The sequence below is a fragment of the Topomyia yanbarensis genome, chromosome 3 (assembly GCF_030247195.1).
Source record: "Topomyia yanbarensis strain Yona2022 chromosome 3, ASM3024719v1, whole genome shotgun sequence".
Classification (NCBI taxonomy): domain Eukaryota; kingdom Metazoa; phylum Arthropoda; class Insecta; order Diptera; family Culicidae; genus Topomyia; species Topomyia yanbarensis.
This window is the reverse complement of record NC_080672.1, coordinates 245,650,817-245,673,979: the sequence shown is the minus strand read 5'-3', so window position 1 is coordinate 245,673,979 and position 23,163 is coordinate 245,650,817. Positions and strand designations below refer to the sequence as shown.

Sequence of the window (23,163 nt, the reverse complement as noted above, 5' to 3'; positions counted from 1 at the left end):
GCTCTAGGAGACTAACTCGCACTGTACGGTATGAAGTGGTCTTCACGATGATAATAGATCAACATTAATCCAAGATCTTTGCGACAATTTCAACATGACCATCGTAAACACGGGAGAAATGACGCGGAGTCCTACACTAGGAGCACGCGCAGGCGCGTTGGATTTATCGCTTTGCTCGACATCGCTACAGTTAGATTGCAGGTGGAAGGTGATCCCTGATCCCCACGGTAGCGATCATTTGCCTATCGTGATTTCAATTGCTAACGGTTCAAGACCATCATAAACAATCAATGTCTCGTACCTCACACGGAACATTGATTGGAAGAGTTATGCGACCGCGATATCCGTTAAAATCGAATCCACTCAAGAACTTCCTCCGGAGCAAGAGCACAGGTTTTTGGCTGGCTTGATTCTCAACAACGCGAATTAAGCTCTCCCACACTGTGGAGGGACAAAGAGTGCTCAGAGCTGTACGCGGAGAAGTCCACTGCCTATAAGGCCTTCCGGGAAGACGGGTTACCCGCTAGCTATCAACAGTACGCGTCGTTAGAAAGGCGAATGAAGAGTCTAATGAAAGCCAAAAAACGCAGTTATTGGCGCCGGTTTGTCGACGGGTTAACGAGAGAAACAGCGATGAACACTCTTTTGGGGTGCGGCTCGACGTATGCGTAACCGAAACAGTACCAACGAGAACGTAGAATATTCAAACCGCTGGATATTCGCCTTCGCCAAGAAGATCTGTCCGAACTCTGTCCCGGTACAGACAACGTACCGCGCCGCGTCTCCTCACGATACCGCGAACGAAACACCGTTTTCGATGGTGGAATTCTCACTTGCTCTCTTGTCATGCAACAATAACGCCCCAGGGTCAGACAAAATCAAATTCAACTTGTTGAAGAATCTACCTGACACTGCAAAAAGGCACTTGTTGAACTTATTTAACAAGTTTCTTGAGGGTAACATTGTCCCTTATGACTGGAGGCAAGTGAAGATCATCGCCAACCAAAAACCAGGAAAATCAGCCTCCGACCACAACTCGTATCGACCGATTGCAATGCTGTCCTGTATTCGGAAGTTGTTCGAGAAAATGATCCTGTTTCGCCTCGACAATTGGATCGAAGCAAATGGCTTACTGTCACACAATTTGGCTTCAAAAAAGGCAAAGGGACGAACGATTGCCTTGCGTTGCTTTCTACAGCAATCCAAATGGCCTATGCTAACAAAGAGCAGATGGCATCAGTCTTCTTGGATATTAGGGGGCTTTTGACTTAGTTTCTATCAACATTCTGTCAGAGAAGCTGCACCAGCATGATCTTTCACCTATTTTAAATAACTTTTTGCTAAACCTGTTGTCTGAAAAGCACATGCACTTTGCGCATGGCGATTTAACAACATCGCGATTTAGCTACATGGGTCTTCCCCAGGGCTCATGTCTAAGTCCCCTACTCTACAACTTTTACGTGAATGACATTGATGATTGTCTTGTTAATTCATGCACTCTAAAGCAACTTGCAGACGATGGAGTGGCCTCTGTTACAGGGCCCAAAGCTGCCGACAAGATACTTTGGGCAATTTGTCTGCTTGGGCTCTCCAGCTGGGTATAGAGTTCTCCACGGAGAAAACTGAATTGGTTGTCTTTTCTAGGAAGCGTGAGCCGGCGCAACTCCAGCTTCTATTAATGGGTGTAACGATCAATCAGGTTGCACATTTAAATATCTCGGGGTCTTGTTCGACTCTAAAGGTACCCGAGGATGCCACATTAGGTATCTGAAACAGAAATGCCAACAAATGATCAATTTTCTCCTGACAATAAATGTCTAACATGGTGGGGTGCCCACCCAGGAGACCTAATCAGGTTATACCAAATAACGATATTGTCGGTGATGGAGTACGGGAGTTTCTGTTTCCGCTCCGCTGCGAACATACACTTTATCAAACTAGAGAGAATCCAGTATCGTTGCTTGCGCATTGCCTTGGGTTGCATGCACTCGACCCATACGATGAGTCTCGAAGTGCTGGCGGGCGTTCTACCGCTAAAAAATCGATTATGTGAACTCTCATATCGATTGCTCATCCGATGCAATATCCTGAACCCGCTGGTGATTGAAAACTGCGAGCGGCTCGTCGAGCTTAATTTTCAAACCCGTGTTATGTCCTTGTACTTCGACTACATGGCACAGAGCATCAATCCTTCTTCGTATAATCCCGACCGTGTCCCTTTCTTTGATACTTCTAATTCAACGGTATGCTTCGACACATCCATGAAGGAAGAAACCCGCGGCATCCCTGATCATATACGCCCACAAGTGATCCCTAATATATTTTATAATAAATTCCGAGAAGTCGACTGCGACAAAATGTTCTACACCGCTACACCTTCAAGCTCAACGATCCTGCTTCAGTTTACGTCGCCGAATTAGCCGCTATTCACTATGCCCTTGGGATCATCGACACTTTGCCCACAGATCCCTACTTCATCATTTCGGACAGCCTCAGCTCTATCGAGGCTCTTCGTGTGGTGAAGCCTAAAAAGCAATTCACGTATTTTCTGGGGAAGATACGGAAGTCTCTGTGCAAATATCTTAAAAATCTTACCAGATTACCTTTATTTGGATCCCCTCTCATTGCTCTATCCCGGGTAATGAAAAGGCTGACTCTTTGGCAAAGGTGGGCGCTTTAGAAGGTGACATCTACGAAAGATCAATTTGCTTCAAGGAATTTTTCAGTATTTGTCATCAGAGGACACTCGATAGTTGGCAAAACTCGTGGAGCAATGAGGAACTTGGACGATGGTTACATTCTATTGTCCCGAAGGTATCAACGAAGCCTTGGTTCAGGGGGATGGATGTGGGTCGGGATTTCATACGTGTAATGTCCCGGCTTATGTCCAACCACTACACATTGGATGCGCATTTGCGGCGTATTGGGCTCGCAGAGAGTAGTCGGTACGCTTGTAATGAAGGTTATCACGATATCGATCACGTTGTCTGGGTATGCGCCGGGTATTGTGACGCCAGGTCTCAGTTAAAGAATTCCCTTCGGACCCGAGGTAGACCACCCAATGTCCCAGTTCGGGATATGCTGGCAAATCGAGCTCTCCCCTATATATCCCTTATCTACATCTTTATAAAAACGATAAACATCCCAATTCAGCCTTTCTCTCTTATTTCTCGTTTCCAGAAGCTCCCTGTCCTTTCTTGTCGACCCGACCAATGCCAGAGTGCCACTATGCGACCGCCATCGCCCTGCATAGAAGGAAACTGAAGCGAGAGCGACTCGATGGTCTGATAACTTCCTCGGTACTCGACGACCTACTGACAAGGCACTGTGTCGCTGATCCCCCGTTTGCCCGAAAGTTACAAGTTCTGCTCTTTTCTCCATGTCATCATATACGCCTTCTCTCCCCTATCCTTGATACAACTGCTACTACACCGATGATGGAAATAAGCCCCCCTTTGAATATCTTAACCAAGCATAAGTCTCCTTCAAAAAAATCTGTATTCTGTATATTAATTTTATTCTTCATGACACTATTGTCCCCCATCTTGTAAATAGAATTGTTTCCCTAGTTTAAAGATATCTGTGAAATTTCTCATATTTGTTCCCCCTTTTATATACCAAACTGTATATTTAGTTTTAAGATAGCTGTAAAATGTTTCGTAAAAAACTAATCCTCCGCTTTTGAATGTCAAGCTGGATTTCTTGTTTTAAAATTTTTCATGAAAAAAATCGTTTTCCCCCACTCTTGTATATAGAACTGTACTTCTAGTCTTAAGATAGCTGTAGAATTCTTCCTCTCAATATAAAAATAAATATCTGAACATTGTAACCTCCTAGTTTTAAGTTTTTAAAATGTAACAAACAAAAGAATTTGGCACCGCCAAGCTAACGCATTTGTGCCTATCAAATAAACGAACTGAATGAAAAAAAAAATATATGCAATATCACATATGGTTACAGTACTGGATATTGTTCTTCTATTAATTCAACCATTCAATTCGTCGATACTATTGGGAATATTGTAGAATTATTGTTATATTCATTGAATAAAATCTAAGTTCATATTGTAGGAACAATACAAAAGCATCACCTCTAATGGTGATGTATAAATGTATAAATAAGTCTTAACATTACACAAAAATCCCTTGTTGCCTTTCCTTCAAAATCGTAAAACAAAATAACTTTCGGTTTAAACACTTTACACTAGACGCCCCCCTTAAAAATTATTGATTGCAAAAGTTGGAAAACAAAGGGACAGGCACTGCCGGTAAAACCGACACCCCATACGGGTAAGATCGACATCCCCTTTAATTTTATTTCTCTCCATTTTTTATTAAAAATTTGTGTGTTATAAAGTGTAATTATATGTACATAAGTATTGTGATTCAAATATGTGCCTTTTGTAGCTGCCTCATGTAGTAAAGGGAAGAGAGATGGAAAGCGTTGTGATATAAACAAGTGTTTTATTCCCAAATAATTCTTCCGCACGTTATTGCAACATTCTGTGTGATTTTATATCGTAAGAGAATATTTGCTAGCGTTCTACATTCTGCTAATAGGATTCACTTACTTATAAGTGACACACACACTTCGCAGTTATGCTCGCTGGTTCAGACTTTGAATTTTTGATCTTCAGCGACCTACTGGGGTATACAAAAAATCATTGTCTCACTGTGACAAAGCTCATCTAGCACTAACTAAGAGCACTGTAGTGATTCGGTTTGATGAGCTTTTTGCAGAAATAGCAAAAGCTTCGATAGAATCTGATAAGGAAAAATTCCAATTTTTATTTGAAAAGAGACTTATACGAAATACACGCAATAAAAGAATATTTTTGCTATTACTATAGTGCACAGTGGTTTTTTGCCAAGAACACGCGAATAATTATTTATAAAAAACGGTCATGTTTAGATCTATAATGTCTTCTGAAGGTTTTATCAGAATTTCAAGACCTTTCCTCTGGTTTAGTATATGCAGTGATTAATCTCCCTAAAAGTGAGATATTTTTCTTATTTTTTTAAATGTATAGATTATGAAATCATGTTCTGCAATGTTGTAGAGCTACTTTTTGCGAACACCTTTGCTTAAGAGTCCAAATCTGTATCTTCAATACTTGTGATGTTATAGTGCCTTGTTTGTGGATGACCCCTAAAATCATTTTTTTAATATAACTTTTTTGGTATCGTACCTATGAATTTAGAATGTTCTACGAAGTTATTTGCGTCAATGCCACCCGAAACTCTTTACAAGAACGTTTTGTTCAGGCTCTTCTATTTTCGAAGTTATTGAGCAATTTTTGAAAAATAGTGCTGCTTCCAATAGGAATAACTTTTGAACGGGCAAAAACGGGCAACCAGATATAGTTATAAACATTAGTACAGTAAATAAACTACAATATGCAATTTATTTCATTTGTCTACTGTTGTCTCCGGTGCTGTTATGGACGGTTTAGGAAGTGCTTTCCGCTACTTTACACATTAGTGTTACACAGCTCCGAGATGTAGCAATCCTTGACAGCTACTAAGGGTAACGCTCAAAAATAGAAGATTCCCGAACTTCGCGTGTTTTTTTCGGAAAAAACCACTGTGTAGTGTGATAATAGTGTAATTGAAGTATCACAAAGCTCTCCAACCTTTGTAATGAATCACAAATAAACATAATCATCTTAACAGCGTGTCAGTCCTATCCTAACCAAATGGTATCAGTTTCACCCCCAACATCGAACATTTCTAGAGAAAATTTTCAATAGGACGTAAGTAACATTGAGAGCCTCTCTTTGTTTACATTCTCTTTCGTTTATTACGACGTCATTACAACACTTTGTACTAATTTTCCAGTACATATCGAAAGCCGGCGGTTTTTACTACAATATTATGCAAAGAGTAGAGTAGTAAATGTTGAAATGGACGAGTAATGAACAGAAGAGAAAGACCTCAAAGAGAATCTCTCATTGTTAATTACGTCCTATTGAAAATTTTCTCTAGATTTTTTTTCAAAAAGCAATAAAAAATATTGAATATTTCAAATTCGACTTCAATGCACCTAGTTGATCATAGGAAAAGCGGATAATAATGGGTTCAGATATGTGCGGCCGCACGGATTTCACGAGCGCGTGTATCATCGCGAAGGGCACGAGCGTTTGTACGTTAACGTGTTCGAAACGATATGAACGTTATTTTTTTTATTGCAAATTTTGACGGACCAAGTCAAAAAATATCAAAAGTGGGTCAATGACAAATTATTGTATGTTATTGTATCTTCGAAGATTTTTTTGAATTCTAAACAATATTTTTATTCAAATACCTTCAAATTAAAGGTTTTGGTCAGAAGTCGGTATCAAACTGTATACATCCAATAATTTTTGATCAACCCACTTTTGATATATTTGACGTGGGCCGTTCTTGCACTGAGCCCTTCAAGTATGAGTTTACTATGTATGTTGTGGTGGTTGGGGAGAAATTCCACGAAGATTCGTCCGAAAATCTTTCTAACCGTGACGGACCATCTTAGATTCCGATGAACTTTACACGTTTGGCGGCATGGGAACTTAACCTTTTTCAAAAGAAATTTTTTAAAAGGGCGTGAAAGTTTCTACATGTAGCATTTTCGAACAAAAAGTTTGATTATCGTATTTTATACAACAAAACTATCAAAGAATGCACGACTGTTTTGTTTTGTTGCGTTCATCCAACATTAACCTCGAATGAAAACGAAATACTGGAAATTCGGCAATTGCGTTATTATTTGACAATTTAAAAGACTAACTTTTAGCATAATTTGGATTGCTAAAATTACCACTGATAAAAGTGAGACATCTTACCTAATAGCAGCGTTATTTCCTTGGTCGTTGTCTATAGCTTGGATATGTGCAATAACATTATTCTCGTTTGTCCATTGGTCCTCATTTACTTGCACAGTGTACGTTCTTTCAGTGAACTGTGGGTAGTTATCATTATCGTCCAAAACTTTGACCAACACCGTTGCCGTCGCAGATCTTCGTTCCATTTGTGGGGTGGCCATATCGGTAGCGGTGATAATGATTGTATATATGTCAGAAGTTTCGCGATCTAACGCACTGCGTGTAGATATTGTTCCACTGCGTGCATCTATTCGAAATGCTTGCTCGTCTTGTTCGGCAGTCGTAGCACCCTCACCACTTATACTTGATATAGCATACTCGATTTCTGCATTTTTTCCAATATCCTGATCAGTAGCCCGAATGGTGATAACGGTCGATCCGACACTTGTACCTTCTCGAATACTTGCATGAAACTCCTCAGACTCAAATGTTGGAGTGTGGTCGTTACAATCTAACACATTCACTTGGAGAGTTGTTGTGCCGGATCGCGGTGGAAAACTGTCATCAGTAGCAATTACTCGAAAGTAATGAACGTCCATCAATTCACGATCCAGACTGGCTGCAGTTGTAATAATACCTGTTCTTGCGTCTACTTTGAACATCGACTGCGATCTGGAATCCAATAATGACACCATTGAGTAAACCACAGGAGAATCCTCAGGATCACGTGCACGAACAGTGGTGATCGTTGCTCCTGGACCTTGCTCCTCTTGTACCGATGCTACGTATAAGGCCTGTTCAAAGTATGGACTTTGATTTCTAAGTTCTCGTTTAACGCGCTTTGCTATGTCTGTGTCGTTAAGTTCATGATGATGATATACTATTTTTAATCGATGATCAGCATCAATAATATCCTTACGATCACATTTTACGTTATAAGTGATGGACACTTTCCAAAGCGTTTCTAAAATACACAGATCATCAGCAGCTACTAAATCGCCAGAGAATGTCTCGATTTTGAATCGACCATCATTAACATCTAGATATTTCACGGAACAATATTGTAAAACCGTTTTTGGTAGAAACGAGTTAATCGAATTGATGTATTGGGACTTTTTGAGACATATCTTGTCCCATTTATCTGTTGTGTGGATGGCATACGAGGCGAATGTTTCAGAGATCCACTGCTTAGCATCGTTGATTTTTCGATGCATGCGTTGTTCTACCGGTTCAATTAATCCTCGTTTTTTTCTTGCCAGTATTTCATGGCGAACTTGATTTTTCTCGTAGATATCAAAAAGGATATCACCTTCTTGGAAAGTAGTGTAATTTGTCACTGAAAGCTTAAGCCAGGGATATTCGGTGTGGTAATCATGAAGGTTGTTACCTGTGTATTGGCCATACATTCTTACATCAGTTTCTTCTATCGTTCGCTTCCGTCTTCGGTTATAGCCGGTATCATCTTCTTCAAACAGCTTTCTAAAAGCTTCTGACACCTTATCATCTGTGCAGTTTGAACCAGCAATGAATATGCGCAATGGCAAACTGTAATAATCTATACTTCGAAGTCTATTGGAGGTAGAATCCACATAAAACGTGAATAAATTGGGGTAATAAATACCGTCACATTTCATAGATTTTCTTAGCAAGATTTGTCCACTGTGTGGATCGACCTTCAGTAAATGATGAACGAAGTGGGCTGACTTGTGAGCATTTATCTTGTAATGTCTCTCGGAGCCGAGTTTGTACACAGACGCGTTGAACACTATTTTGCCTGGTTCATCATTTTCACCAACGATTACCATGTATCCGCTAACGCATCGCCACAAAGGGAATATTACTTGAACAACAATCAACGCCAAAGTTGCTGCGCGAGTTTCTGGAAGCTTCATTTTGAGTGAACAAAAAAACGTCAAGCCATCATCACGCAATTCTGAAACGAAAGAAAAACGGAAAATGAAAATAGCGTCTTTACGGATTAAGCTGATATAAAACATACTGTTAATTTAAATCACTATTCAATATAAATAATATCCCTTGGCCTGAATGGCGAATTTACACCGAAAATGTCATCCCAATTTTCTTATAATGTTTAAAATCAAACCAAAATTTTAGGGTAGTTTTATACATATATTTACTTCAAAAATCAAAAGAAAAGTTAATCGATGGAGCCTTGAGTGTAAAATTGAACGCATTTTCGCTTGATGCCCTCCATCAAAGTTTTTACAGTGTCATCCGGCACCAGTTTCTCAGTTTTTTTTTTCCATTTTCTTAACATGTCCTTCTCGTCTTTGACTGTCTTCTTGCTCTTCCGAAGTTCCCGCTTCATCATTGCCCAGTACTGCTCCACCGGGCGCAGCTCCGGACAGTTTGGCGGATTCATGTCCTTTGGAACAAAATGGACAGAATTGGCCTCATACCACTCCAGGACACTTTTAGAATAGTGGCATGATGCCAAATCTGGCCAAAATAGCGGAGCTTCGTCGTGCTGCTGCAAGAACGGCAAAAGGCGCTTCTCGAGGCACTCAGATTTGTAGATCTCGCCATTTACTGTGCCCTTTGTCACGAAATGCTCACTCCTCAGTTCGCAAGAGCAGATGGCCTGCCAAATGAGATATTTGGAGGCGAACGTCGACATTTTCTTCTTCTTAAATTTGTCGTCCACATAGAACTTGCTCTTGCCGGTGAAAAACTCCAACCCCGGAATTTGCTTAAAATCGGCTTTTATATACGTTTCGTCGTCCATCACACAGCAGCCATATTTGGTCAGCATCTTCTCGTAGAGCTTCCGTGCCCGAGTTTTAGCCATCGATTGTTGCCGCGACATGCCGGCAACAATCGACGGCTGCCGATCTTTTTAGCCAAATCACGGCTTGAGACGTTGGGATTTGCTTTAATCATCCGCTTCACCTTTCCATCCGTCTTTTTATTCTTCGGTCCCGGTTTTCTTCCAGCTCCTTTGCCGTGATCCAACGTCAACCGCTCCTGGAACCGCTTCAACACTCTGGAGACGGTTGAATGGTGAATGTTCAACATTTTTCCCAACTGCCGGTGCGACAGGTCAGGACATTCCAGGTGTTTGGAAAGAATTTGTTCTCTCGACTCGCGTTGGTTCACCTCCATTTTCGTTGAATCGAAAAACACGACTTCGAGTTTGGCAGCATGTAAACAATACACATCAATGAGAAAGTGTGCAAAATTTGGTTGATCTTTACCCAATGGTAAAAAAGTTATGCCCTCACGGAAAACCCCGCAAGCACAAAAAATGAATATTGCAATTTTTGATTTTTGTCTTGACTGTTTCAACTAAAAATTGCTGATTCAACTAACTGTTCTGTTGATTGTCGCATCATCAATTGGCTGAAAAAATTAGTTGTTTTTGGAAGCTGTCAGTTATCTGTACATAAAGACAGCAAAAAGGAAACAAAAATTGCAAATTTTTTTTAACCATTTCCTTAGAAATATAACCAGGTGTGTATCGTTTATGTATTTTACAAAGTATCTATCTAAAAAGATTTGTATTTTTTGCCTTTCTCATATAGAAAGGTTATGCAATCACTCTGAAAAACGTCAACCTAATCCCGGCCCGGAGGGCCGAGTGTCATATCCCATTCGACTCAGTTCGTCGAGATCGGAAAAAGTCTGTATGTGTGTGTGTATGTGTGTATGTATGTGTGTGTGTGTATGTATGTGCGTATGTGTCAAATAATGTCACTCATTTTTCTCAGAGATGGCTGGACCGATTTGCCCAAACTCTCAAATGAAAGGTGCAACCTTCCCATCGGCTGCTATTGAATTTTGGATCGATCGGAATTCTGGTTCCGGAATTACGGGTTTCAGAGTGCGGCCACACAGAAATTTCTCATAAAAACTATAGGAAAAATTAAAAATAGAATTTTTATTTTTGATGCTAAATGTATTCATGGTGCATAAAACGTCGAGATTTGATGTAAACACGAAAAAAAATTGCCGAAGATTCACTTTTTTGGATTTTGCACATTTTTGCCTTTCTCATATAGAAAGGTTATGCAATCACTCTGAAAAACGTCAACCTAATCCCGGCCCGGAGGGCCGAGTGTCATATCCCATTCGACTCAGTTCGTCGAGATCGGAAAAAGTCTGTATGTGTGTGTGTATGTGTGTATGTATGTGTGTGTATGTGTGTGTATGTGTGTGTGTGTATGTATGTGCGTATGTGTCAAATAATGTCACTCATTTTGCTCAGAGATGGCTGGACCGATTTGCCCAAACTTAGTCTCAAATGAAAGGTGCAACCTTCCCATCGGCTGCTATGGAATTTTGGATTGATCGGAATTCTGGTTCCGGAATTACGGGTTTCAGAGTGCGGCCACACAGAAATTTCTCATAAAAACTATAGGAAAAATTAAAAATAGAATTTTTATTTTTGATGCTAAATGTATTCAAGGTGCATAAAACGTCGAGATTTGATGCAAACACGAAAAAAAATTGACGAAGATTCACTTTTTTGGATTTTGCACATTTTTGCCTTTCTCATATAGAAAGGTTATGCAATCACTCTGAAAAACGTCAACCTAATCCCGGCCCGGAGGGCCGAGTGTCATATCCCATTCGACTCAGTTCGTCGAGATCGGAAAAAGTCTGTATGTGTGTGTGTATGTGTGTATGTATGTGTGTGTGTATGTATGTGCGTATGTGTCAAATAATGTCACTCATTTTTCTCAGAGATGGCTGGACCGATTTGCCCAAACTTAGTCTCAAATGAAAGGTGCAACCTTCCCATCGGCTGCTATTGAATTTTGGATCGATCGGAATTCTGGTTCCGGAATTACGGGTTTCAGAGTGCGGCCACACAGAAATTTCTCATAAAAACTATGGGAAAAATTAAAAATAGAATTTTTATTTTTGATGCTAAATGTATTCAAGGTGCATAAAACGTCGAGATTTGATGCAAACACGAAAAAAAATTGACGAAGATTCACTTTTTTGGATTTTGCACATTTTTGCCTTTCTCATATAGAAAGGTTATGCAATCACTCTGAAAAACGTCAACCTAATCCCGGCCCGGAGGGCCGAGTGTCATATCCCATTCGACTCAGTTCGTCGAGATCGGAAAAAGTCTGTATGTGTGTGTGTATGTGTGTATGTATGTGTGTGTATGTGTGTGTGTATGTGTGTGTGTATGTATGTGCGTATGTGTCAAATAATGTCACTCATTTTTCTCAGAGATGGCTGGACCGATTTGCCCAAACTTAGTCTCAAATGAAAGGTGCAACCTTCCCATCGGCTGCTATTGAATTTTGGATCGATCGGAATTCTGGTTCCGGAATTACGGGTTTCAGAGTGCGGCCACACAGAAATTTCTCATAAAAACTATAGGAAAAATTAAAAATAGAATTTTTATTTTTGATGCTAAATGTATTCAAGGTGCATAAAACGTCGAGATTTGATGCAAACACGAAAAAAAATTGACGAAGATTCACTTTTTTGGATTTTGCACATTTTTGCCTTTCTCATATAGAAAGGTTATGCAATCACTCTGAAAAACGTCAACCTAATCCCGGCCCGGAGGGCCGAGTGTCATATCCCATTCGACTCAGTTCGTCGAGATCGGAAAAAGTCTGTATGTGTGTGTGTATGTGTGTATGTATGTGTGTGTGTATGTGTGTGTATGTGTGTGTGTGTATGTATGTGCGTATGTGTCAAATAATGTCACTCATTTTTCTCAGAGATGGCTGGACCGATTTGCCCAAACTTAGTCTCAAATGAAAGGTGCAACCTTCCCATCGGCTGCTATTGAATTTTGGATCGATCGGAATTCTGGTTCCGGAATTACGGGTTTCAGAGTGCGGCCACACAGAAATTTCTCATAAAAACTATAGGAAAAATTAAAAATAGAATTTTTATTTTTGATGCTAAATGTATTCAAGGTGCATAAAACGTCGAGATTTGATGCAAACACGAAAAAAAAATTGACGAAGATTCACTTTTTTGGATTTTGCACATTTTTGCCTTTCTCATATAGAAAGGTTATGCAATCACTCTGAAAAACGTCAACCTAATCCCGGCCCGGAGGGCCGAGTGTCATATCCCATTCGACTCAGTTCGTCGAGATCGGAAAAAGTCTGTATGTGTGTGTATGTATGTGTGTGTGTATGTGTGTGTGTGTATGTATGTGCGTATGTGTCAAATGTCACTCATTTTTCTCAGAGATGGCTGGACCGATTTGCCCAAACTTAGTCTCAAATGAAAGGTGCAACCTTCCCATCGGCTGCTATTGAATTTTGGATCGATCGGAATTCTGGTTCCGGAATTACGGGTTTCAGAGTGCGGCCACACAGAAATTTCTCATAAAAACTATAGGAAAAATTCAAAATAGAATTTTTATTTTTGATGCTAAATGTATTCAAGGTGCATAAAACGTCGAGATTTGATGCAAACACGAAAAAAAATTGACGAAGATTCACTTTTTTGGATTTTGCACATTTTTGCCTTTCTCATATAGAAAGGTTATGCAATCACTCTGAAAAACGTCAACCTAATCCCGGCCCGGAGGGCCGAGTGTCATATCCCATTCGACTCAGTTCGTCGAGATCGGAAAAAGTCTGTATGTGTGTGTATGTGTGTATGTATGTGTGTTTTTTTTTCGACTCGCATAAGGTTTCTGGATTTTAACAGGGGCCCTCCCTTTCAACCCCATCATCTTTAAACCACCACTATATTACAAAGCATACCAATTTAAGCTGGGGAGTCGTTCGTTCATGGGACTCTCGCCCTCCTCACATACCCATCCCCGCATGACAAAATGAGTTTGCAAGCAGATAACATTGATCTAATGCTGATTATGCTAATGGAGTATGATATTTTTTTGTTTCAAGTGTTTCACCGTCGACACGTAGCTCATCAAGTTCGTGGCTGGCATGCCATTGTGTATAAGTGCAAAGTGTACTAAGAATGTAATGGACATTTCCACAATTATGTTGAACATAAAAAGCCTCCGTGCCATAGTTTAGAGAAATGAGAAAGGCACAATTGCACCGCTAGGTGGATTAAAACAGGTTTTTTTTTTTTGAAATTAATCATGATCTTAAAAAATAATGGGGATCCGATATCAATGAAACATGACTGAGCCGACTAGAACAAATTTTAAACATTATTCGGTCGATCTGGTAATCACCAACACTTCTCATGAAATCCCTTCGTGCTATATTTATATATGTATTTGAAAAGGGCATGAAACACGGATAAAGGATACTTTAATTCCTTCTGATTGTGAATATTTGCCATCCCTTAAATATCGAAGGTACTTTAATTGTAAGTGAACATGTTTCTAACATTATGTATAAAATAATCTGATGAAATGTTCAAAAGTTGACGAATTATTGATCCAACGTTACATCGTGGAGGACAATTTCGGCCGAAAACAACAAACATCGATTTTTTTATAATAATATAGATTCATGCGTGCATAACTTATATTTTCGTTGTGGCAGTTCGGTATCGAAGCAGTTAATTTATTTGTGACAGTTCAAAAAGAAAATCGAAAAATTATGAACGTATATTGTTTATTAGCACTGATAGTTTGATAACTATTGATAGTACTTTCCAAGATTATGATTAGGGATTAGGTAATCGCTGAATAATAAAACCCCAGCCAACAAGGATTCATTGTAACAGATACTACATTGTTATTCTATCTGCCAAACAAAGGTGCGATGTTCGTTGACATAAGTCATGTTTGAAACTGAATTTACTACTAAGTCTACAGTACTGCCTAGAGGTATTACATATATTTAAGCGTATGCTGGTATCGGTGTCATTTTATCAACTATCGATTATCACAGCTGTAGTATCATTATGTATATAGATCAAAAGTTAACGCGTGTTTCAACTTTGAATACGTTGGAATATAATAAAATTGAAAAATAGTGTAAAGAACACTACCAATGTTATTTAATAAGAGAAAGTAATATGGATAACCTAACGCAATATCGTGGGTTGGGTTGGTGAAATTTACATCCTTCTCCCACTGTAGGACTTAGGACATGAATGTTGGTGTGGTAATTTACTTATTCTCTGTAATAAATATGCAGGTTTTGAATTAAAGGCGATATTTTGCAGAATCTCAACCTTTTAGAAGAAATAAGCGTAATAAATCTAGGAAAACATGTGAAAAGGGCCTAATTGCAAATGAGAGTATCTGTTTACTTTCTCTTTTGATTCATTTGGCTATCATCAGAAAACTTTACAACATTGTTTCAACGCATACCGAAAAATGAATGATGTCGTTTAGGATATTATGCAGAGTTAAACAGCAAACATAAAAGCGACCAAGTCATTGACGGAGAAGGAAGTAAACAGACTCACATTTGCACTTAGGCCCTTTTCACATGTTTGCAAAAGTCCAGTAAAATTTTAATTATTGTAAATTCGCATATACCCGTTCGGTTGTCACAATTTGCACCAAAAATTCATCCCACATTTGAAATAGTGTCCATATCCAGTCCTAAGAATATACACCAAATCTTGGATGGGAACTCACATTCAGATATGACAGCACTTGCTCAGTAAAAACGCTTAAGAACCTACCGGCGCAAATCATATACACTAAGAAAAATTATATGGTAACATTTACCATATGAGGAGGTAAATTCGACTTTGCGAGTATAGTACTTTTCAACCGACTATAGCGAAAAGTGATGTTAACTATACGCATGTTCATGTTTACTATACGTGAGTTTTGTGTATAATAGTAATATTGACAATTCTCTAGTACGTATGACCATTGTAAATGGGATGCTCAGTGTAACAATATACATAGTTATCTTAACCTGAATCTACTTGTTATAACTAAACCAAGAGAGTAGAAAGGTTTTCCATAATAGTAAAATTAAACAGTCTGTTGTATCAATGGCCATTGTAAGTGGGATGCTTGGCATAACAATAAACATAGTCTCCCCAAACTGGATCTGTTTGTAATAACTAAAACATTGGGATATTGACATTCAAATTCTTATTTTGAAAAGTAATTGTTGGTTTGAAGATGACGCCGGCTAATTCAACAAGACGAATTAAACCTAGATTTGGCCAACTTAAAATTTTCTCTTCCATATACAAATTTCTTATCCATTCCTTATTGTATTATCTTCATATACTTTTTTATTATAATATGAATTCATGTAGGCAACGATATCAAAGCAAATTCTTGTATTTCATGAAAGTCTCCTCGTTTTCGGGCTTCAGGCTAAAAATTGAAAAATATGAATTTTAAACGTCGAGCTCCTTCCAAAACATAAATTGTATACCGTTGAAGTATTTTCTCACCTGAAGTAATATAATGAAGCTAAGCAAAACTTTGATACTATATTCCGTTCTGTTTTATGAGACTTCATAGCAATTTCTTAATATACACCTTTATAGAGCTAATGCTATAAATCTATTTAGTCACTAAGAATCGCTCCTGGCTGGTCCTCGAACAGTGGTTTACTCGGAGCAACTTTTTTTTTTAATCATGAAAAAATGCAATATCTTCGAAGCATATCCGTATGTCACGAATACAATTGTTCACTGTAATGGCGGCGTCTTGCAGGAATACCAAACAGGAACGCAAAAATTGACAAGTTGTATAGTCAATAGTAATACAAAGCATAGTCAGTTGAAAATCACTACATATACGCAAAAGGTGTTTTCAAGAAGGATCACGTTCACACGAAAAGTGTATTTAGTTATTTTAACCTTTACATTCTTATAACAATGATATACTTAGTCTTCGTCACTGATGATTATATTGTGCGGAAAACAATTAAAAGAATTGTAGTTATAACAATGACATTGGTTCTTTGCAAGATGTGTACCATGGTTGTATTTTCATTTTAACTTTATTTTTTATAGTGATACAGACTATTTCATTGTCAGTTTTAAAATGATAAATATTGTTGGAGTAAGCATGTTCAAAAAGTCATACATACCAACAGTATAGTTAAGGGGTAGTCGATTTGTCTGTTATTTTTTCATGATACAGAAGTTCAATACTACCGATCTCATGGTCATTTTTCCTATTTTGGCGAATAGTTAAAACAACCACAAAAGTCGGGTCACGGATACTATAGTTTTTTGCTCAGTGTAGTATTCTACGGATATGCCATAGACGAGAAACGAACATAAACGCCCCCAGAAATAAACATGAACATCCGGACGACTATCCTGGTTTTTTAACGCACGATGAAAAGAGAAAAGGCCGAGCTTCACCACGGATCTTCCGATACGAACACTTAGGGACACTTTTTATCTCGTTACTACCGATAAAATAAATTACCGAACAAAACGTACCATCAACAGAAAAGCCCACAACGTCATTTGTTTATGATTTTCTTCTTCATATTCTCCTGTTTTATCGGCTTCATGGAAGAAAAATGACAATCTCACCCATACACAGGGTTGCCACTATTTTTCAAAGAATATCTGGCAGATCAACTAAAAATGTCTGGCAAAATCTGTCACTTAAAAGCGACCTCGAAGTCATCAATATTTATCAATCGATTTTTGATAAATTTTGGAAAATATTCCCCAACTTTCCAAAATGTGAGTGCAAACACGTCTTTAATTTAAAACTCTGGCAGAATGAGAGATTTGTCTTTTTGTCTGGAAGCTGCAAAAAAGTCTTGCTGTGCCAGATAAATCTGGCATAATGGCATCTCTGCATACACAGAAAAAATGTGCCCACCCTACACGCCACCGAAGTTGAATTTACCTAATTTTGAGTTTACCCCAAACAACTTAAAAGTACCTTACTGCACGGAAGACCTCGACTGAGTCGAATCTCTCGTTTTGTTTTTGACAACACTAATAAGTGCGAAAGCGACGCACAGCTCAAAAGTACCTAAATTTAAGTTAAAAGAACTTATTCTGTAAGTTATTTTGCGGTTGCGTGTAGTGCCAACCTGTATCCAGAGATACCAGATTTGAAGACTTGTCTTCATTTTGAAGACATTTGAAATGTTGTGAAGATGAGTTTTTCATTTTGAAGACAAATTTATTCGGATGCCTGACTTCTGGTAGAATTCTGGCTCAAAATCAATAACCGATTCAGAATCCTGGCCGTTGAAGACAAATGAAGACGTCATTTTCTATAAGATGTGAAGACATTTGAAAAAAGATACCTGGTATCCCTGCATGTATCCGTCTTGAACCAAATGAGCGAGATGAGCCAACCCTCTAGCAGGGATGCCAGGTCATATTTCTTGAAATCTGTGCGAAGCCTTTATGTAAAATTCTATGCAAATATGTTAAGGAAAACATACAAATTTTTCTCTAAACAAGAAGTGGTGACCTTTTTTAGTTTTTGCTCGAGGCAAAAATAGAGCGCGAGGCCAAAAAATGAAAAATCTGTGCTAGTCTGTGCATTAAAATAGAAAATTGGAAATCTGTGCAGCTTTAAAAATAGTGAAGAACATTGAAAATCTGTTAAAGATAGATTAATCTGTGTACCTGGCATCCCTGGTTTCATTTCATTTTCTGCTGTTCCTCCTTGTCAAACTAATCCATCACTGGTAAAAATCGACACACTTCTTTCAAGTGTTTCCACACATAAAAAACCTGTTTTAATCCACCTAGAGGTGCAATTGTGCCTTTCTCATTTCTCCAAACTATGATATAATAGCTGGTTCGTACAATATAACATTTTGGAAATTTCTTTCATTCTTATTACACTTGGCAAGTATATATAAGAGCACCTTTTTGCATTCATCGCGGTATCGGTTTGAATCGGAGTTATCTATGTGATCGCACTCCACAACCCGTAACTCCGGAGCCGGAAGTCGGATGGAGATGGAATTTAATAATAGTTTCCGGGGACGCGACACCTTTCATTTGAGACTAAGTTGATCAAATCGGTCTAGCCATTTTAGAGAAACCAATATAACCGTTATTCTGAATTTGGATACTTCAGGATCCGTCGATGGTGGCCAGTGTGACCAAAGAGCCTTTGAATGACTGTTGGGGACCTAGATCTACAAATTCAACAGTTGTGCACATTTTGGAAAAAAAAATCACCTTTTTACATTCATCGCAAAATTCGTTAGAATCGGAATTTGCTGCGTGATCGTACGTATCACCCTGTAATTCAGGAACCAGAACTCGGATCCACACAAAATTCAACAGCAGCTGATGGACCTTTCATTTAAAATCAAGTTTGTCAAAATCGGTTCAGAAAATTCCGAGAAACCGATGTGGACAAATCAACAAATTTTGTTTTGTAACCATACTCTTCAACTCGTAATCCGGATCAAGATGTCGGTTGAAAGTGCCATCTCCGGTTCAGCCATCTCCGAGAAACCGATGTGTACATTTTGTTAACAAATCCGCACATACACACATACACACATACATACATACATACATACGTACATACAAACACACATACATACACACAGATATTTTGCGATCTCGGCGAATTGAGTCGAATGTTATATGAGACTCGGCCCTCCGGGCCTCGGTTAGAAAGTCGGTTTTTGGAGCAATTGCATAACCTTTCTATATAAGAAAGGCGAAAGAATAATATTTAATTAGCTTAATAAGCATGAGTTCAATGTTATCTTCATGTGAATATAATTTGGAAAGGTTGGTGGAATGGGTTTGAACATGTAGGGCATGGGGGGTTAGTAGAGTGGGAGTGGAGGATGCGTCAGAAATCCTTCATCTTATTTTGGTATACGGGGTGGACGAAGGAAATGCGGGCGTGAGGGTGGTCCAAGAGGAGGGGAGTGATGAAGGAGGGAGGTGTAAGGGCAAGGCGGATGGGGGGAGGGGCGGCGACGCAATACTCAACTGCATATTTTGCCTTCCATTTGAGACTTGGTTTGAGAAAATCGGTTCAGTCATCACCGATGAACCGATGTGACTTTAATTGTGGAATATGCCCGGAATTCCGGACTTCCGGAATCGTCGATAGTGGACAATATATTCAAAGAATGTTTGATTGGCAATCAGTGATCTAGATCTGCGATTAGAAGTAATTTGGTGACCATTTCAATAGTTTTTAGCCTCTGAGCAGGCATTGCATTTATCGCTCATATGAGTAAATGCGCCCGGATAGTTTGCTACTGGGACAATAAAAACTCACATTTTCACACGAAAAGTTATTGGCACTCACACAACTTCTCCGGATAAATACAACGTGTTATTTCTCCGGATAAATAAAACAGCCGGAGAATGAGTGAATGAGTTTTTCACGGTATCTTTTCTTCGCTCGCTGCTTTCCTGCCGTTATTTCAAAACACGAAAAAACAAGTCTATCATTTGTCTTTGCCGCTTTTCTTTGTAATTAAGTGTATTTTTTAAGTTTGTATTGATTTCCACGAAATTAAAATTTTATCACTTTCTCCGGTGAGAAGGAAAAAGTCAAATAAATTTTATCCGGAAAATCATTCTCATGCTATTTGTGGAGACGGAGAATTTTGCGACTCATCTTATCTCGGAAAAGTTGGACATCGGATAAGCTTCTTTTCGCGTGAGTGAGAGAGAATTACAATGCCTGCCTCTGAGGTATTACGATTGTACCGATTTATATGGAAAATTCCAGTGTATCCTTACCAACACCCCTGTAACTCCAGAAGCAAGAGTCAGAACCAAATGAAATTCAGCAGCAGTCAATGGCATTACTGTATCTTTCATTTGAAATCAAGTTTGTAAAAATCGGTAGAGAATTCGTTGTGGAATGGGTGTGATATTAGTTTAGGAACTTGGCGGGTTCCCCGGGTGCGTCATGAACCGTCATAGGTGGCCAATGTGGTCAAAGCTGCTTTGATTGATCATTAGTGATCCAGACCCGCAAACTAGAGTAATGTTACATCAATTTTAATATGTTTTACATCATTTGAACATCATGGTGGTACCAGTTTATATGGGAATTTGCTGTGTGACCGCACTTTTCAACCCGTAACTCCGGAACCGGAAGTCGGATCAACTAAAAATTCAATAGCAGCTTATGGGAGCGTTATACCTTTCAGATGAAACTAAGTTTGCGAAAATCGGTTCAGCCATCTCTGAGAAAATTGTGTGAGTTTAAATGACACACACACACATACATACACACACACAGACATTTGCCGATCTCGACGAACTGAATCGAATGGTGTATGACACTCGGCCCTCCGGGCCTTGGTTAAAAAGTCGATTTTTACAGTGATTGCATAGCCTTTCTTTATATGAGAAAGGCAAAAATGGGTAGGTAATGTCAGAGACATAACCGAAGTGAAGTAGAATACTCTTAGGCTGTTAATTTGAATGCTGCAATATTTGCTATCTTCTGCATTAAAAACCAGCTATTTCGATTTGTTATGATGTATTGTGCCCCGCTGTTGTAGTGCATTTTACCCCTGTACAGGTGCGTTTTGCCCTGCCCATTTTTCAAAGAGCAATTTATAATGATTTTGAAAAATTGAATATTTTTCATATTCCTAAATATTTCGCAAAGCGATTGTGATTTCAGAGTAAAATGTTGGCTAAATGATATCATTAATCAAATTGTCCCAATTGATGGTCTATAGCTAAGTTATGATTATATTTTCTTAGGGGTGTATTTTACCCCATCTACCTCTACATACGCTTGTATTACATTCACATAAATCACTTGCGACGCAAATCTTGGTTATACCTCGAAAATTTCAAACCTGCACCCGAGACACATGCGTGGCAAAATTCAAATGTTAGGTTTGTTCCATAGTTTCGAGTGGGTAATTACCAACTCGATTATTTTCAAACTGTAGGGCATTTGCGCGTCGAATGTTAGCATTAGAGAGCTAAGGCGAATGCCCTATACATAATATGTTCAAACCTTCACCAAGCGTGGAGTTTTCGCAATAACCCTGCATTTGCCACGTATGATTATAACCAACAACGAATGTAGTGCCAGGCAGCGATGCAACATGTTTTTATGAAATGTCTGTACAAAAATAATTAAAATGTCTGTAAATTTCTCCAGATGGTTGTGTAAATCCCAGTTATACTAGAATATTAATTTAAAAATAGATTGAAATTAGAGTACTATTAATAAAGGAATCACTCGCAGTAGAGTTATTCTAGTCAATTTTGCTAAACACTATTACTCTTTTAAAAGTCTAGATTTCTAACTACATCTGTAGGAGGCTGTGAAATTTCGACATGTCTGTAAATCTGGTATCACTGGTGCCAGGACATTACTTTAAATGGAGCATTTCACTAGTTGAACTGCGAAATAAGTAAAATCAATTAGCTGAACATAAAATAAACTGGTCTTAATGTGTATGTACAAATCCCGTCACACATGCAGCAGTTATATAATTAAACTGTGTTTATAGCAGCATATACATAGATGATATGTAAAAAGTTGTCCCAGTTTGCCCCGAGTATCAAATCAACGGCAGAAACATATTATATCAGTATCCAATAAGCCAACATCATCTCCTTCACACAACGCAATCAATGCTATTAAAATCGTCATCGTCAATCGCACCACCGCTTGCCAAAAGATAATAATCATGAACCAAAAAATGATGAATTTATCTGAGCCCACCAAGCATAATTTAAAGAGCAAGAGAGCGGGGTCTGTCGGATTCAACCACACTCTCGCACGCGCACACTTGCAATCCGCGTATTGAACACCGAAAAAATTGCGTTCTGCTTTTTCTGCGATGTGTGCTGATCATTGTATGTACACCACGCCTGTGCATCATTGGATGGAATGATGCCTGGCGGCAGTCATTGAATATATTCCAACCGAAGAGTTTGAGCTGACACAAAACGTAGCAGCTACTACAAGCTCAGAAAGCAAACTGACGAATTTTCTCTTATGTGCCGTTTTTATACCTGGCGAAGTTCGTTGGATAAAAAAGAGGCAGTCCTAGCAACGCTCGCTGCTTGATTGAGTTGTACGGACCAATCAGCGCAGATAATTACCACCCTTACAAAATACATTATTTTCGTTATCTATAATAGACGTACATTTTACGGGAGTAAATACAATATACGTGCACATATTTCCGATCAGATAGTGCAAAAATATAACGCTTTCGATCAGTACAACGGAAGTTATTCGCATTTGAAAACTGGGAAAATATCTCAGCAGAAATTTTTGAAAAGGGACCCCCATATTGAAACGTTAGAAGTATTCTACTTCAAAAGCATTGAATATGAATTATAATTTGAAAGTACTTCCATTCTGCTTTCTAAAGTTTTACACTTAAAATCCGAATATTTCATCACATTAACACAATATCACGCACCACATAAAGAATTCAAGTATTTTTCTTTTGATTTCAACATAATTTGGTTTGAAATTCTAGTGAATAACTTTCCATTATGCACCACTGTTTTAACAGTGAATTTGGAATGATCGACATCAGGGATAC

The 23,163-nt window shown here is 38.7% G+C and overlaps 1 protein-coding gene across 7 annotated transcripts in view; it reads right to left on the bottom strand.

Annotated features, from left to right (window-relative positions):
• LOC131693217 (protocadherin-like wing polarity protein stan) overlaps positions 1–23,163 on the bottom strand; it is a 280,030-nt gene that overhangs the window by 142,356 nt on the left and 114,511 nt on the right. For all 7 annotated transcript variants that reach the window (XM_058980866.1, XM_058980869.1, XM_058980870.1 and 4 more), the window contains one exon: positions 6,821–8,732. In XM_058980866.1, the coding sequence (XP_058836849.1) occupies positions 6,821–8,732 (1,912 nt within the window). The remainder of the gene's footprint in view (positions 1–6,820; positions 8,733–23,163) is intronic.